Source organism: Micropterus dolomieu, linkage group LG17 (genome assembly GCF_021292245.1).
Source record: "Micropterus dolomieu isolate WLL.071019.BEF.003 ecotype Adirondacks linkage group LG17, ASM2129224v1, whole genome shotgun sequence".
Lineage (NCBI taxonomy): Eukaryota > Metazoa > Chordata > Actinopteri > Centrarchiformes > Centrarchidae > Micropterus > Micropterus dolomieu.
In genome coordinates, this window is record NC_060166.1 from 7989869 (window position 1) to 8005673 (window position 15805).

The following is a 15805-nucleotide window of genomic DNA, read 5'->3' on the forward strand; positions in this document are numbered from 1 at the left end:
TGTGTTGACTTGTTGCCTCTCTGGGACTCAGATCAGCTTAATGCTCCAATTCTTCTTAGATATAATGATCAGTCATCTAACCACGGCTTGTTTAAGGGTCAGAGGTAATCTGACTTTCAGTATTAACCTCAAAAAACTAAATATATAAAAACAATGCAGATAAATAATTATTTCCAGCTTGAAAATGTGTGCCAGGGTAGAGAGTGTCTTTTTAATCCATTCTAACACCTATGATGAAGTAGGTCAGGTCCCTAAGTAGTGGCTGTTGTTTCTGCTATTACCCATTTCATTATCAACAAAACAGCTGAACGTTATCATCGGTACGTCTCCGTCTGTCTCGGCCATCGTCTCAGTCAGTTTGCACTGGATCTAATATTCTAACAGTCTAAATGTCTCATCTGTGCTCCATGTTCAGGGATGAAGAGAAAGGGAAGAAGATGTGGAGTAAATATCTAGAGAGAGAAGACAGTAAGATAGTCGGTAAGTGGAAATGCATCAATGCATCCATTTTTATTAGCTTATTTTTAGAGATTGATACTTTGAATCTTGTAATGAAATTGGACTTGTTTGGAGCTTTATAGGCCAATCTTTTAAAGAGATATTTGTTTTACATATCAAACATGTGTGTAGTCTGGACTAGAGGCTGACATGTTTTTGGGATTGAATGATACGTCCTTTTTATAAACATAAATATACATTTCTAAAATGAATATCAGGTACAGGATGGGACTGGATTGGGGCGGGTCAGGATAATTTTGAAGCGGGATGGTACAGGAGTGAAAATCCACTCCCGTGTCACCCTCTAGTCCGGACTTCACAAAAAAACCCACATCTAGAAATATGAAACTTATATGATCAGCATAAAGACAAACAGATTCTTCTCTCAGTGTGTTTCATGTTGATCCAGTGCTCAGCATCATGTCTTTTCTCATGTAATCTGTCTCGCTCTTCCAGACCTGTTTGTGGGGCAGCTGAAGAGCTCTCTGACCTGTAGCCACTGTGGCTTCTGCTCCACTGTCTTCGACCCCTTTTGGGATCTCTCTCTACCTATCGCCAAGGTTAGGAAACACGCACACACGCACACACACAGATGTAACACAGACAGGGGGATGTTGGTCATCCCAGAAGTTCAACAGACACAAATGTCGATCAGTGGTGCAGAGGTCTTTCTGTCTGTGTGTTTTTGCAGACATGTTCTCGGGATGATTTGAAGCTGAAATGTCTGATGCATTAATAAATATCTATCCACAGCTCTTAACATGAGCTTTTTGGTTTCCTCCCTGTCTCTGTTTGTGCTTTGCTTTGTGGCTGTGTGTGTGTGTGTGTGTGTGTGTGTGTGTGTGTGTTGTCTGGTTGCTTGTATGTATGCTAATGTGAATGCATCTATGTTTGTGCTCAGAAGGGCTATGGTGAGGTGAGTCTGATGGACTGCATGCGGCTCTTCACCAAAGAAGACGTACTCGACGGGGACGAAAAGCCGGTACGTGTCCAAGAACCAACAGAATCATTAGCTACATGAAAAAGAAATATGCTGCTTATCAAGCATTTATTGTGTCTCTTTATTCCATATTTTGCTGGATTAAAAGTGGCAGTTTAAGTAGTGAGTGAACAGACTGTATTTCTTCTCCACAGACGTGCTACAGGTGTAAAGCCAGGAGGAGATGCACCAAGAAGTTCACAATACAGAAGTTCCCCAAGATCTTAGTGCTGCGTATCCTTTCCTCCGGACATTAGTGTCTGATTTGATGTATTATATTAAATGTTTGCAGTGAGCCTGAAGGTGCGTGTGTCAGTGGGAGAGTGTATTATTATCAGTATGGCAACACCGTAGTACACAGTAGTTGATTGCAGTTGTAGACTTACTGTGAGATTTACCAGAGAAAATACAATGTGTGGAAATTCATATCATGTCCATGGAGAATAAAAAGGATTCAGTAAGTGCCCGTGTGGTGGCTCCTTTAACCCACTGCTTGACAAAGTAAAAACTCTATACAGTCAGGAAACTCTTGTATTTGAAGCCCAGTGTTGTGTAATTGGCTGTGGTTTCTTGTCTCAGCCTAGTAAGAAACCTTGTACACAAATGTAACAAATGTTGGCATCATGTGTTAAAAGGTATATACAGAGCAGTTGTTCCTTGACTCCTCCCGCCTGTCCAGACCTCAAACGCTTCTCTGAGGCACGCAGAACCAGCAAACTTTCCACCTTTGTTAACTTCCCCATGAAGGATCTTGACCTGCGGGAGTTCGCCTCCGAAAACAGCAGTAAGTAACAAACATGATTGTAATGTATTTCATGTGTTATTATATTAGTATATATGGTTGTTGTGCTTTGATTTCAGTGGAGATGTAGTGTCACATCATTTAAAAGCTATTCCAGGGTCTCTTCTCCACACTGACAAAAATACAGTTCTTCGGTTCAAATATACTGCGCAAAATGTTGTTAAAAAAGAAGACTTGTTTTTGCTTCTGTCCTCTTCTAGTAAACGCAGTGTACAACCTGTATGCAGTGTCCAATCACTCAGGCACCACTATGGGCGGTCACTACACAGCCTACTGTCGCAATCCCAACTCGGGAGAATGGTACACATTCAACGACTCCAGGTAGGTTTGAACACCCGTCATCGTCATCATCAGTCAAGAGATGTGAATTTACCAATGTGGTTTCATCAGGATAAAACATTTGGTCTCCACTTTCAGCTGCCTTCAGTACACTAATAAACAGTTATCAAACGTAGCGTGGAGAGCTTTTCATTAGAATTGTGTTGGTATTAGAACAGCATGTATACATACATACAATTGTACTGCTGTATGATGTATTACAAATTGAATTTCATGCAAGCATGTGTAGCTACGATTAATCACCAATTATCAGTATATGTCAGCTGTTCATGCAAACTCAACAAGCATAGAATGTAAACACACTAATGAAACGGATCATAAACAGGATTATTGGAGTTGATTGGAGTGAAAAAAACGTATTAATTACCCATTAGTATCAAGAGATAAATCATTCATAATGAATCTTTTACAACATCATAACCTGACTACATTAGTAGTTACCGTGACCACTCATAATGCAAACTACAGTGAGTGAAGCAGCAACGGAGGTGCAGATAATCCACCTTTATCTCCTCCGCTGCCTCGTGAGCATCCCGTTTCTCCCCCCGGCCTTCGTCCTGCTACGCCGCGGTCATTCACAACACCACCACCGCTGAATGCCAGTGTAACACTGTATCAGGGCTTCAGGACATTACCATACAGAGCGTAGTTCTCCGCACATGACTACACACATGCTATTCCAGCTGTTATATTATATATGAGGTGTGCTGAAAACATTTTGTAAAACTGGAAAAGAGATGAACTGATTTAGGCTTTTAGTTGGTGTACATAATTACATAAATGGTAGGGATGGTACATAGTATACTGTCCAGGTTACACTTATTTATTATGAAATAATGCCTAATGAAACACAGCTGTGTATCTAGTTTCACCACTTGATATCTAGCAGATGTTGGCAATTCTTGCTTGAACAATGACAATTAATTGATTATTAAAAGTTTCAAATTTTCAGCAATACTTATAAAATACCAGGAGATGTCTGAATTTATTGAGAGTTTGAGATGGGATCCTGCAGCTGCACTTATTGTTTTCAGTATTTGCATTACAAATCTGATCAAGAATGAATGTTCTGCTAAACCTTTAAATTTGAAATCAAATGTTTAACCGTTAACCCTTTAAATCTGATTCACATTTGCGCCCCTTGAATCATGGAACTCACTGCTGGGATTACTAACATTAGTATCTGAATGAAAATACGTGCTTCTTGAAACTCCAAATCCTGCCTCATAATCACTACATTTAGACTTGTTTTTCACCGGTATCTAGAGTAATCCAGGTGATCCGGGTTGTTGTCTGTACTTCTGTGGTTACAGAGCAAACAGGATCTGGTAGTAGTTTTTGCAGCATGACTTTTGACTGTGAAGCTTCACCAAAATGTAAAGCAAGCTTAGGTGTAGCCCCTAGCCAGGTCACTCGTCGTGTCCCAAATCCAGAGTAAAAACTGATTCTAATGTATGTAGTATGATCACACTGGAAAGGTGACAAAAGGAAGTATACTCAAAACAGACAGAATGCAAACCAGATATGGTGGAGTTCTGAGTGTTGATGCACGCTACTCTCCCACAATGCAATGCACAAAGTGGAGGAGCCGCTCACAGTTAATACAAATCTATGAATTGTGGGTGGTGGTGATCCAGAAAGATCTTGGAAAACCAAAATAGCAATAGTTAGAAATATTAGTATTAAATCTTAGAAAAGACATTTTACTTATTTTATTTCAGTTTAGTTAGTGTAAAACAGTTACCTTTTTCTTATACACTGAGCGCAACAGCAGTATATTGTGATGATTAGCATGCAGTATATACTGTGTAGAATTAATATGAACTGACTCACATGGCAACATTATAGTTCCTGTTCACACACAAAGGATGATGGGAACCCTGGGGTCAACAACTCAACTGAACGTGTTGTTCATCCCAAATGAAATAATGGAATTAACAGTCGAAGTTTGGTGTGTTGAAAACCTGTGGACATTTATGTACCACGACATGCAAACTGATCTTATTCTGAAAATGACATAAACGACATTCTCAGCCAAGACATGTAGTGACTTTACCATCAGTCCGTAAGTAAAGGGGGTGACAAATGGTTCAGAGGCTAACTGACCCAGAATTTTAAATGTTGTATGGATATTGTCTTTATAGATGCCAAACACTGCATGAGTTAAATTGACCAGAACTCTCTTATTTCTCACCACGCAACCTATCTCCCCTCTCTTTCTTTCCAGAGTAACGCCAATGTCCTCCAGCCAAGTGCGCAGCAGCGACGCCTACGTCTTGTTCTACGAGCTGGCTTCCTCCTCACGGATGTGAAGCCTCCTGGAGCACGGCGGGCCGCAGCACCGCTCGGACTGACGGACAGATGGATGGATGGAAAATAAAAGTGTTGGCGGAGGCGGGCCTATTCTGACTTGTATTTGGACATATATAACACACACGCACACGCTCACGCACACACACACACACACACACACACACACACACACGAAGGCAAGCACTCCCAGCAGCCTGGAGGCCGCTTCTCTCCACGGAGAGAGCTGGAGAGGGGAACACTGGAAACCACAGGAACCTGATCAACCAGCCCTGCTTTCTTTCTCTCTCTTTCTCGTGTCTTGCTCATTCTGGGTGGAGGTGTGTGTTTGCTGTGTGTGTGTGTGTGCGTGTGTGTGTGTGTGTGTGTGTGTGTGTGTGTGTGTGTGCGAAGCTGACACTCGGCAATAATCCCATCTGACCGACCAATCGGTGAATCCGTCTCCGTCTCCTCTCTATGCACTGCGAACCGAACTCTCTTCCTAACCGCGCCTTCGTTTTTTTCTCTTCAACTCTTGATCTTCTCGTTTGCCTCAAACCATTAAAACTGACTGGTTTCAATTTAGGACTTTTTTTCTGCTTTGAATTCATGTTGGGGTTTTTTTGTTTTTGTTTTTTTTTCTCGGAGCAGGGGGTTATTACCACAGCACCATGAGCATCATCATCATTACCACTTTGGACTGTGGATAAATTGTGCTTAGTGTGTGACTGTAACAGGACTGCTCATGGTTACAAGGAGCTTACAGCCCACCGGCCTGCTTGGTTTTCATGGCTTTCCCTTCCACTGCACTACAACACTCCCACATCTCTGTTGGCATCTTCTCCTCTCTCTTTGTTTCTCTGAAAGTGGTTGGGAGGCCGGTGGCACTGTGAGTGTTACATGTTTCAGAGGACGACCCTGTAATATGTGTTTTATTTCATTTGTTTCTCCCACGTGTGGCTGCTACTGATGTCTTCAAAGTGCTGTGAATGGATGAGTGGACGGTCCGGTACGGATCTGCTAAGGATTAATGATATAGACGATAATAACGGTAACAGTCTTTTCTTCCTCTCTTGTTTCATGCCATTGAACAACACGGAAAGAATGTTTTAAAGAAGAAAACACTATATCTGTATATTTTTATATCCCGATGCAATATAGAGAATGTACTATTCAATGGTGCTGAAAATGACCCATAACTGTTTTCAGTTGGTTTATTTCCCACGTTTCAAGAGAGAAAAAAAAGTTAGTATTTATGCTTACAGGTGATAATGTGATGAGTCACACTTTTTAACAGTGGCAGTCAAACACATGAGTATATAAATATATATGAATAAAAGCTAACAAAACAGTGGTTTTACTTTGAGTCTTTGTCTTTTTTTTTAGCTTTTGTGAAGGAGAATCTGCACTGTAGTGTACAGACATGGTGACTGTAACAGATGCTGTACTTGCACAGGAAGAAGAAAAACTGGTTTATAATGGGTAAAGAAGTCCGATTCAGCAAGAAAAAAAGCCAGGTGTTAACTAAACAAGAGTGGAATAGTTAGGCCATGGGGTCACAGGGTCAATCTGAGGGGTCACAAGATGATTGTGACAGTAGGGCAAGTAATCCTAACAGTAAAATTTGTTACACCATACATGAAGCATTTTGGTGCTAAAGAGATGCCCTGGCCTACAAATCATATTCTGAAAATGTAAGAGAACAGGCTTGTTTGGTTTAGACCTCTCTGAATCTAATCATAATCTAATCATAATATTTTTATATTTTATTCAGTGAAAATGAAATGCAGAAATTACCATTCTCTAAACTAGAAGAATATTCAAATAAAGCTAGGAAATGACTCTTTGGTTGAACTGGTCACAACCGGCAGATATTAGCAACCTATGAGGAGTGGCTAACTGTAGACTAGCACTTAATTTTAAGGGGTCACAAGTCAAAAAGGTTTGGAACCACGAGCTTAGGCAAGTGTTCAGGCCCTGGTGGCTTTGTCCTCTCCCTCCCAACTTTATGGAAATAAAAAGTATTTTAAGTTTTAAAAGAACACTCAAATGCACACACTGTATGAACACTGAAACATATTTTTATGTCTGTATGTTCCTCCTGTTCACTCTGGCCATAAAGAAATCCCTTTCTAAAGTAATTCCTATTTAAGTGATGGACAGATTATCTATCTATCTATCTATCGTAAGACATTGGGACAAGCTTGTTAATGTAACAAGGAAGGAAACCATTCACATGCAAAATGTTTTGTAATACTGAGTAGTTTTTTTGCACTGAAAATAACCCCACTTGACATGAATAATAATTATTATAGCTCTTTCACAGGCAAAGTGTTTCAACCAGTAGAAAGTCATACTTATCTAATTGTTTCGAAAAGTATAATTTGGCTGCCAGAGTTTTTGTAATGAAACTGAACTACTGCACATAGTAAAATCACACTTTAGTGATCTAATTCATCCTGGGTTAGACATCAAACTGGCTCTCTTATCAGCTTAACGCCGCAGAGACGCACACCATTTTCTTTTGATGGATTGCTCAGTAATCATTATGGAAGTGCGTGGCCTACTTCCTGCCGCTCCGTTATCCACACGTGGCCTATTTCTGTGGTCCAAGCATTGCAGCCTCATGATGCCATGAATAGGTCCAGCAGCCAGGAATAATTCATAGGGGGACACCCTGGAGGCTCCGACATCACAATGGAAGGACTTATCCCTTAGATGTCTGGAAAATACACACACACACATATATATATACACATGTGGAATCTAAACCTCATGCAGTGAAACATTAATTCAACCTGAATTTCACACCATCAGACTGATGTATTGGTGTCACTTCACTTAGTGGCACACATTCTGTAATATTGGAAGTAACAGTGCTTCATTTTGCAGAACAGTGCTTACTTACCTTCAACCATTTTACACTCCATACCATTTGTGGATTCAGGACTAATTCCTCTGAAGCCAACATGCCAATATCTAAAACTTTTCTTGGAAGAGGAAGAGAAGAATGTCCTTAAAAGAAATGCTCATTTTAAACCCAAGTAAATTTAAAATTATTAACGATTAGAAACAACAATCTTCATATGTTGAACTGTGTGACTATCTGTAAATAAACTTAACATTTTCAAATGTAAAGTAGAACTGCTGTGTTCTGTCTGAAAGACTCCAGGTTAAACAATTAAGCAATTAGCTGAGATTAACTAAAACATGTACCAAATGACATAGTTCTGTCAATAATCATTACAAGTGTTACAAGTTTGCTTAGCTAACGTTAGCACCATAAGCTAACTGGTCATACCAATATCATAAGGAAGAGCCTTTTCACACTGAAACAAAAAAATGAAATGCAGAATATTTGTTGACCATTTTTTGCGTTCAAATCTTTTATACCAAGTCTGACACGAATAGTCCTGTTCCTAGTATTCCACAGAAAATGAGAGCATCATTCCTCAAACAATCATTGATTTATCATCATCATGAATGACGTTGAATAATAAAAAATATGTATGTAAAACAAGGTTTTTACTTCATTATTCCAAGAGTCCAATACTGTGTAGAAAAGTTACAATATATATATGGAGAATATTTTATGGGTGGCGCCAGTGTTACTGTAATGAATGGAAATGCTGAGCTCCTTTCAAAAAGTGAATTTAACAGTGTTCTCATACTGTTACTGTTATATCCTCACCTTATGTGTGTTTAGTCTGAGTCATGTTTTTGACCACTTCTCAGGAACTTCTCTGTTGTGAACTTTGAAACTATGACTAAAGCAATCGTGGCACACGTGCAGCAAAAGCTTGATTTGTGGATGTATTCAGTTCACCAGAACAACACTGAATCAACAGCAGCAATTAAAGGCAGAACTGGAATCACATTAGAGAAAGTCTTTCAGACTGAGGCTTTGAACCACACGCCAACAGTGGATTACAAAACACAGGAGCCTTTACATGGCAGCGTCATACGGTGAGTTATTGCAGCAATTTAAAAAGACTGCTGGCAACTGTGTTTGTGTGTGTATGAATGGAAGATCGTGAATGCCTGTCAGGTCCAGAGCCGAGCCTGTCCCGGGTAGTTATGCTGTTAATGGGCGAGAAACAAAGTGGGAAGAGCTCTGCGGGAAACACCATTCTGGGAAAAGCAGCCTTTCACAAGAAAACAACTCGCAGCTGCAAAGAGAACAGCACCGTCTTTGGAATACAAGTGAATATATTCATCTTTACATTTAAAGAATTTCCCCTCAGAGATCAATAAAGTATTCTGATTCTGAAATCTGGTCTTTACTCACTTTGTCTAAATGTGATCCACCAGGTGACAGTGGTGGACACCCCAGGGTGGCTGTCCCACTCCACCACTCCAGACAGAGTGTCCCAGGAGCTCCGCAGAGGTCTGACCCTCTGCCACCCGGAGCCTCATGTCATCCTGCTGGTGCTGCCCACCACCTCCACCTTCGGCCATGAGGAGTGGAAGGCCATGGAGGCCCAGCTCAGACTGCTCCAAACCCCCATCTGGCAGCGAGCCATGGTCCTCTTCACTCACGGAGACAAGTTAGGTAAACAAATGATTGTTGGGATCGGGTAGGTTTGCTTATTAGCAAATATTGAAGATATTTAGTGATATGAATACAGTTACAATTAATATTACTAAAAGTTTTAATAAATATTAATAATTATGAGGGACAACCCTGGGAAAGAGCAAACACAGTCCTTTAAAAAAAAAGGGGTTCTCCACTTAACACTAATGAGGTGGACAGTGAAGGGTTGTTCTGAGCACTGACTATCACAACCAGATATTATTACAACACAATACACAAATAACCACAGGCACCTGCTCTATAAAAGGTATGTCAGGACTTATTTAACTTCAGCACAGATTAATGTTCAACACATTCAGTCAATAAATCACTGTTATCTATACTCTAAACACAATCAGCATGTGTGTGTGTGTGTGTGTGTGTGTGTGTGTGCGTGTGTGTGTGGGTCAGTAAAGGAAGAGAGAGATGGAAAGACACACAAATACAATTACATCCAATCCCAAGGGCCATGGCAAGACACAGTAGTTGTCCTTTCTCACGGGAACAAGGCAGCATACTTATGTTCTGGAGTTGTAACCGTGCAGTTATTGGCTCTACTTGCAGTGGCAAAAACAAACACGAATAAAGGCCCAGCGACGTGGAACCAATTCAGCTAAAATCTCACACTCTGGTGCAATTTAACAGAGCAGAGGGGTTTTGGCACTGTTTCTTTGTTAATGCTTGAGGTCTCCTTGTCATGGCTTTGCCTCCTCTTTGTTGTATGTTGTGTGGTCCCAACATGATCATGTACTACTAGGGTTGTCTTTATGCTGTGTCTCACTGCTAACTGGCCAGAGGACAGTGCTGGTTTGGTTTTGTGTCCGTTTATAGTCATTTGCTGAATTGTTCATCCATCTTCCCAGTGGTTTCCAACTTGGGGTTTGGCACATCGAAAATGGCTCCCAACATAAATGTGAGATGTAAAATAACTCTGGTTGAACTGGTCGCAATTCAAATTCACAGTAAAGCATTTTGTTTTAGATTCTCAGTCTTGTTCCCTTATTTCTAAAATGATTGTTCTTAATCCATTGAGGTTTAACTCAACCAATGAGGTTCTTTCTGCTGCAGGGGGCCTGCCTATCCAGGAGCACATAAGGCGACAAGGTCGGACTCTTCAGTGGCTGCTGGAGCGATGTGGGAACAGGTACCAGGTTATGAACAACCAATCCAAGGCCTCAGATGCTCAGTTTACTGAGCTCTTTGGGAAGATCCAAAAGATGATGGAGACCAACAAGCATCCCAGGGAGATCCAGTACAGGATGTACGCCCAGCTGAGACGAGATCTGAGCATGAAGGAGGAGAGGAGGTGGCAGGGAAGACAAGAGGAGATAGAAATGACAGTGATGCATGATGTGCATTATGGGAGGCCAAGAGAAAGGAAGCAGATTGCCTCAGGGTGGCCACATATGCCCAGAGGTAGGAAGGAACTTTGATAAGATTTTTAGAAATTTGCCCACCATCAACACGCCATAAAATCTGTGTAAGTTGTGTAAAATGTGAAACCCACTGCAGCGTGTGTCCTTACAGGATTCCCAGTAGACCCTAAACCTGCTCTTGGCCTCATCCTGCTGGGAAGGAGGAAGTCAGGGAAGAGCTCAGCGGGCAACATGATCCTGGACAGAGAAGCGTTCCAGATCAACGTAAAGACCGTCAGGTGCTCTGTAGGCCACGGGAAAGTATCAGGGCGGCCTCTCACGGTGGTGGACACCCCCGGGTGGAGTCTGTTCGGTCTGGCCAATCCCGAGCAGGTCAGGATGGAGATCGGCCGCAGCCCTTCCCTCTGCCCCGCGAGAAGCAAAGTGTGGTTCCTGCTGGCTGTGCCCGTGGCCTCGTTCGGAGAGAAAGACAGGAGAGCTGTGGAGATGTACCTCAGCATTCTGGGGAATGGTGTGTGGAGGAGCACTGTGGTGTTGTTCACCTATGGAAAGGAGCTGAGAGGAAGGACGGTGGAGAAACACATCCAGCGGAGGGGAGAACCTCTGCAGTGGGTGCTGGACAGATGTGGCCACCGGCATCACGTGTTTGACACAAATACAGGAGACGATACTCAAGTAAACCAGCTGCTGGAGATGGTGGAGCAACTGTAGATACGAAATAAATATGACTAAACAGAAAGAAAACAGAGGGAGATATATTCACTCACCCCCACCCCCTTTATCAGATATCAGATATCTTAATTCTACAATACAAATATTGTTTTAAGCCAAATCTAAGTGTTGTTTTATGTTTTAGTGATAATGACGAAAAGAAGAGAAAGCCACCAAATGACAAGTATGTCTCTTATTTCAGGTAATCGCCAACCCTCTTCCAGTCTAAGTTGTGCAAACAGCATATGTCTACTTTTATTGTACACTGATGTTTAAAGGCGTGTTTGTGTTTATTTTTCCACAGAGTATGGTCATACTTACCACCCGTGGGCTTAAGTTCAGTTATGCCTTTGTTTCTCATTGTTGGGGGTTGAGAGTAGCCCCCCCCCACACACGTGCTAAGAGTGTCTAAAATAAAGTGCTAGAAAAATGTAATAAATTATTCCTTTAGCCATATTTAATTTTTGCTCCAGAATAGTGAAGGCTGGTTTCAAAATATATGAGGTTTCTTTGTCACAATCAGCAGATTTTAGGCTGCTCAAGATCCTGTATGTTTAGAAACTGTTTAGAAATGAGGCTGAGAGAAGTGGACTGCAGTCTTGCACTGACCTGTCCTCACATCTTGGTCTTCGTATGGCTGTTCAAACAGCACGTCTTTCCTAAATCATTTCAAATTTGTAGCCTTGACTGTTGAAGACCGACGGCGGGCTTGTCTGATTAACGTACAACAACAGGCAAGGTTTTGAATACAATTTTCCAATGAGTGATGAATTCGTGGGTGATACATAAACTTCAGTGTCATCAATGTTCCACGGAGATCATTTTCAATAAGACACAATACAAGAATATAAAAACCTACTGTAACACAACCTGCAATTACAAAGTCAGTTTGATTATGACAAAACCACAGCACTAGAAACACAGAAATATGTACACATAATAGAAATATGTACACATAATAGAAAGAGTTACTTTTGTATGTTACTGCATTAGATTTAAAATATGTTGGTATGTCCAGGTATTAACTGCTCCACAGAGCCCTCATGTCCAAACAACAATAAATTCATTTTCTCTACAGTCACAACGGGGATGATCAACAACAGCAGAAAGGTCTCACACACTCTCCAAAGGTAAAAGGTTCTCAGTGAACACAGAACCAGTTTAATTGTTGGAGGATCCACCATGAGCATGTAGGCATTTAGCATGTGTTCACCTGTTTGATCTGGGTCACTTAGCTGCTGTCCAGGTGGTTCATTAAATCAGTGATTAATTAAGGTAGTTATTCTAATATTACCCATAAGGCATCATCCTTAATGTTGTTGCATAGTTGTGCACTTTTCATACAGTAGCATGAATTTCAGTGTCCCCTGTCTGGACAGGAGCTCTGACACAGACACACCAGCAGCTTCTGATTTCACACATTTCTTCCTTACTGTTTCATGTCACTTCTGTTCCTATATGCTTCTGTTGTCACCCTGTAACTGATACTAAGTAGTACAATTCTTCAGGCAACATAAAGTTACTGATTTCTAAAAATACTCAACAAGTAGGCCTACATGTTCTTACACACAAAAAACGATGCTACAATAACGTGAGTAAATGTTTTTTCGTTACTTCCAACCTAAAACGATTTTCTGCGTGAACTCGATATGAAAACAAACAAAATGTTATTTAAGGTCAACCCTTGCTATTGGCTAAAAGCGGCTCCCCTCCAGCCAATTATAGCTCTGTAAATGATCCTCCTCCGTGTGACAGGGAAGTTCACAACACAGTAGTGAAACTCGGAGGACAAGCTAACACAGCTGTCTATGTTTGTTAGCTACAGTTAGCCTCTGACACTGGAGCTGTTCAGCCCGTTATTGATCAGTAGTTGATTATTAAGGCGGGCTACAGCGGCTACAGGAAGCGTTTGGCTAAGATAATGCTAAGTGCCCTGGCGTGTGGAGCTGCGGTGTTTCCAGGGCTCTTCTATACCTTCAGGAAAGGACTAAAACACACTTTCACACACTGGAGTGATGCCGACGTGGTTTCTGTCAGTGAAAGGTCAGCAGCACCTCACCTCACCGAACTCCTTTAAGACTTGCAGCAGTTTAATGTTGTCTTGCTTGTTTATCAATTTACATATATTGTGTGTATTTATTCACTGTTTTATATTAGTTAATAGAAGGATCTGCTAAATTCGGCACTCATATAATAAACCAATGGCTCGTTTCAGTAAATTTATAATAATAAGTTAACAGTAAGTTAACGTGACATTGGGGCAGTGTTATGAGCGGTAGGAAAAGTTACAGTTTTACTCTTTTTACTCATGTGTGGGTAATAATGTCAGTCTAAGACACCAAATTCAAGCTCTGACTGAGATGGATCAGTATGCTAATGAATGTATCTTGTATGCATTGGTGCCGAGAAGCAAGACAGCAAATAAATGAGCATCTATTTCAAAGAAGTTTTGTGTGTTTAAAGGATGTGTTTCAGTTTTATTTTTGTGAGTGACAAACGAATGGTCGTTTCTGCCGACTGTTTCTTCAGGCTGGTCTCAGCCATCCACGCCTCTTTGGCTACAGCAGCTGGAGTCACAGTTGTGACGTCCTGCAGGGACACCATGACTGACAGGTAAGAGACTCACTTATGACTTTCCATCACTATGAAGAACATTAGCACTCAGTGAACTGACAGTAGTGAAGTCAGAGAATCAGTTAACGCATTGTGTGTCTGCAGCGTTTGTGGCAAAACAACACCAGTAAACCAAGTTTAGTGTCATTTCATGTTAATTCAGTGAAAGTCCTTGTTGTCTCACCATGCACAGTCACTGGCTGGTCAATAGCTTTGTTTTGTTCGGAGCTCCCTATATGGCCCATGACATCTATGCCATGTATCTGAGCCACTACCACACTCAGAGGGTCAGAGGTCATTCCGGGTCATACAGCAGCCACTCTCTTCAGACAGTGAAGGCTTTCCTCAGCAAGGACTGGATGCTGGTCCTCCATCACATGACGCTGCTGCTCATTTTCACGCCCATCACTCTGGTGAGTACGGGGAGGAATCACTTTGTTTATATATGTCGTATGAACACACACAAACACATACTGTAAAGGCTGCCCGGTAGGGGCTGACTGAGTCTGCTGACTGTGCAGTGTGTCTGATTTGCAGTTCTTCAGAAGAGGACTGGGTGATTTCTTCGTCGGCTGCCTGTTCACCACAGAGTTCAGCACTCCTTTCGTGTCTATAGGAAAGATTCTCATCCAGGTAAACCCGGTGGACCTCATCTCTATAAAGCGTTTCTACATCTTAATTTCCCCACAAAGACCGTCAGAGCTCTGCTAGCCAGTGATTTCACACTGTTAGGATTAGATTTAGAAACATAAAGCTTTTCCACAGTGAATGTTTGAAGGTCCGACCAGCTGGGGGAGTCAATGGCAATAATTCACACTAACATTTTTATGCGTCATTTCCTGCGGGCACATTTCCCATCAGTGACTCAACACCAGCTGAATTTTGGACAATTGGCAGCTGTGGCTCAGGAGGAAAAGCAGGTTGTCCATTAATCGAAGGTTCGATCCCCCGACCCTGATGCCCAAGCGTCCTTGGGCAAGACACTTAACCCCAACTTAATTGTTCCCGGTGGTCAGATCCGCACCTTCTGTACCTCGCTGCCATCTGTGTGTGAGCGTGTGTGTATGAATGAGATGCCACATGTAAAGAGCTTTGGGTAAAAGTGCTGTTTATAAATGCAGGAAATTAGCCATACCTTGCAATTCAGATGGTTTACTTAGTAGCAATCAAAACCACAGGGCGACACTTTTCTGTTACAATTAAATGTCCTGCATTACAAATAGTACTTGTAAAATTAAATGTATAATTATAAGCTCAATATAAAAGTACATAAGCATGATCATAAAATAACACATGTACAAATGTGGATCCTGTCTTTTATATTTGTATATTATAAGTGTAAACAGCATTCTTTCTAATTGTAATTTGTAATTTTTAGAGTTAAATTATCAGCATATTTAAATCTTCCAGACGAAATGGTCATGGAGTGGCTCCAAAATCTCCCATAGATGTTCTGTTGGGTTGAGATCTGGTGACTGTGAAGGTCAAATCAGACAATATGATTCTCATCATTTTCATACTCTTCAAACCATTTAGTGAGACCTGGCACCCTGCATGGAAACATCTGCTTTAGTATTTGTTGTCATATTTTTACTTTGACACCTGTGTGTGTGTGTGTGTGTGTG

At 41.3% G+C, this 15805-nt stretch overlaps 2 protein-coding genes across 5 annotated transcripts in view; both read left to right on the forward strand.

The window, feature by feature from the left end:
• usp2a (ubiquitin specific peptidase 2a) overlaps positions 1–6267 on the forward strand; it is a 42939-nt gene extending 36672 nt beyond the window's left edge. For 2 of the 4 annotated variants that reach the window (XM_046074651.1, XM_046074654.1), the window contains 7 exons: positions 416–480; positions 955–1058; positions 1403–1480; positions 1633–1711; positions 2157–2261; positions 2480–2600; positions 4846–6267. In XM_046074651.1, coding sequence (XP_045930607.1) covers positions 416–480; positions 955–1058; positions 1403–1480; positions 1633–1711; positions 2157–2261; positions 2480–2600; positions 4846–4930 — 637 coding nt within the window. In that variant the 3' untranslated portion in view covers positions 4931–6267. Of the gene's footprint in view, positions 1–415; positions 481–954; positions 1059–1399; positions 1481–1632; positions 1712–2156; positions 2262–2479; positions 2601–4845 lie in introns of all 4 variants that reach the window. The other 2 variants (XM_046074650.1, XM_046074652.1) reach the window with 1 other exon arrangement.
• A 7055-nt stretch (positions 6268–13322) lies between these two features.
• The window catches only part of LOC123985657 (TLC domain-containing protein 3A-like), a 4456-nt gene continuing 1973 nt past the window's right edge, over positions 13323–15805 (forward strand). Inside the window, exons 1-4 of the mRNA XM_046073390.1 lie at positions 13323–13610; positions 14097–14180; positions 14374–14593; positions 14718–14813. Coding sequence (XP_045929346.1) covers positions 13489–13610; positions 14097–14180; positions 14374–14593; positions 14718–14813 — 522 coding nt within the window. The 5' untranslated portion in view covers positions 13323–13488. The remainder of the gene's footprint in view (positions 13611–14096; positions 14181–14373; positions 14594–14717; positions 14814–15805) is intronic.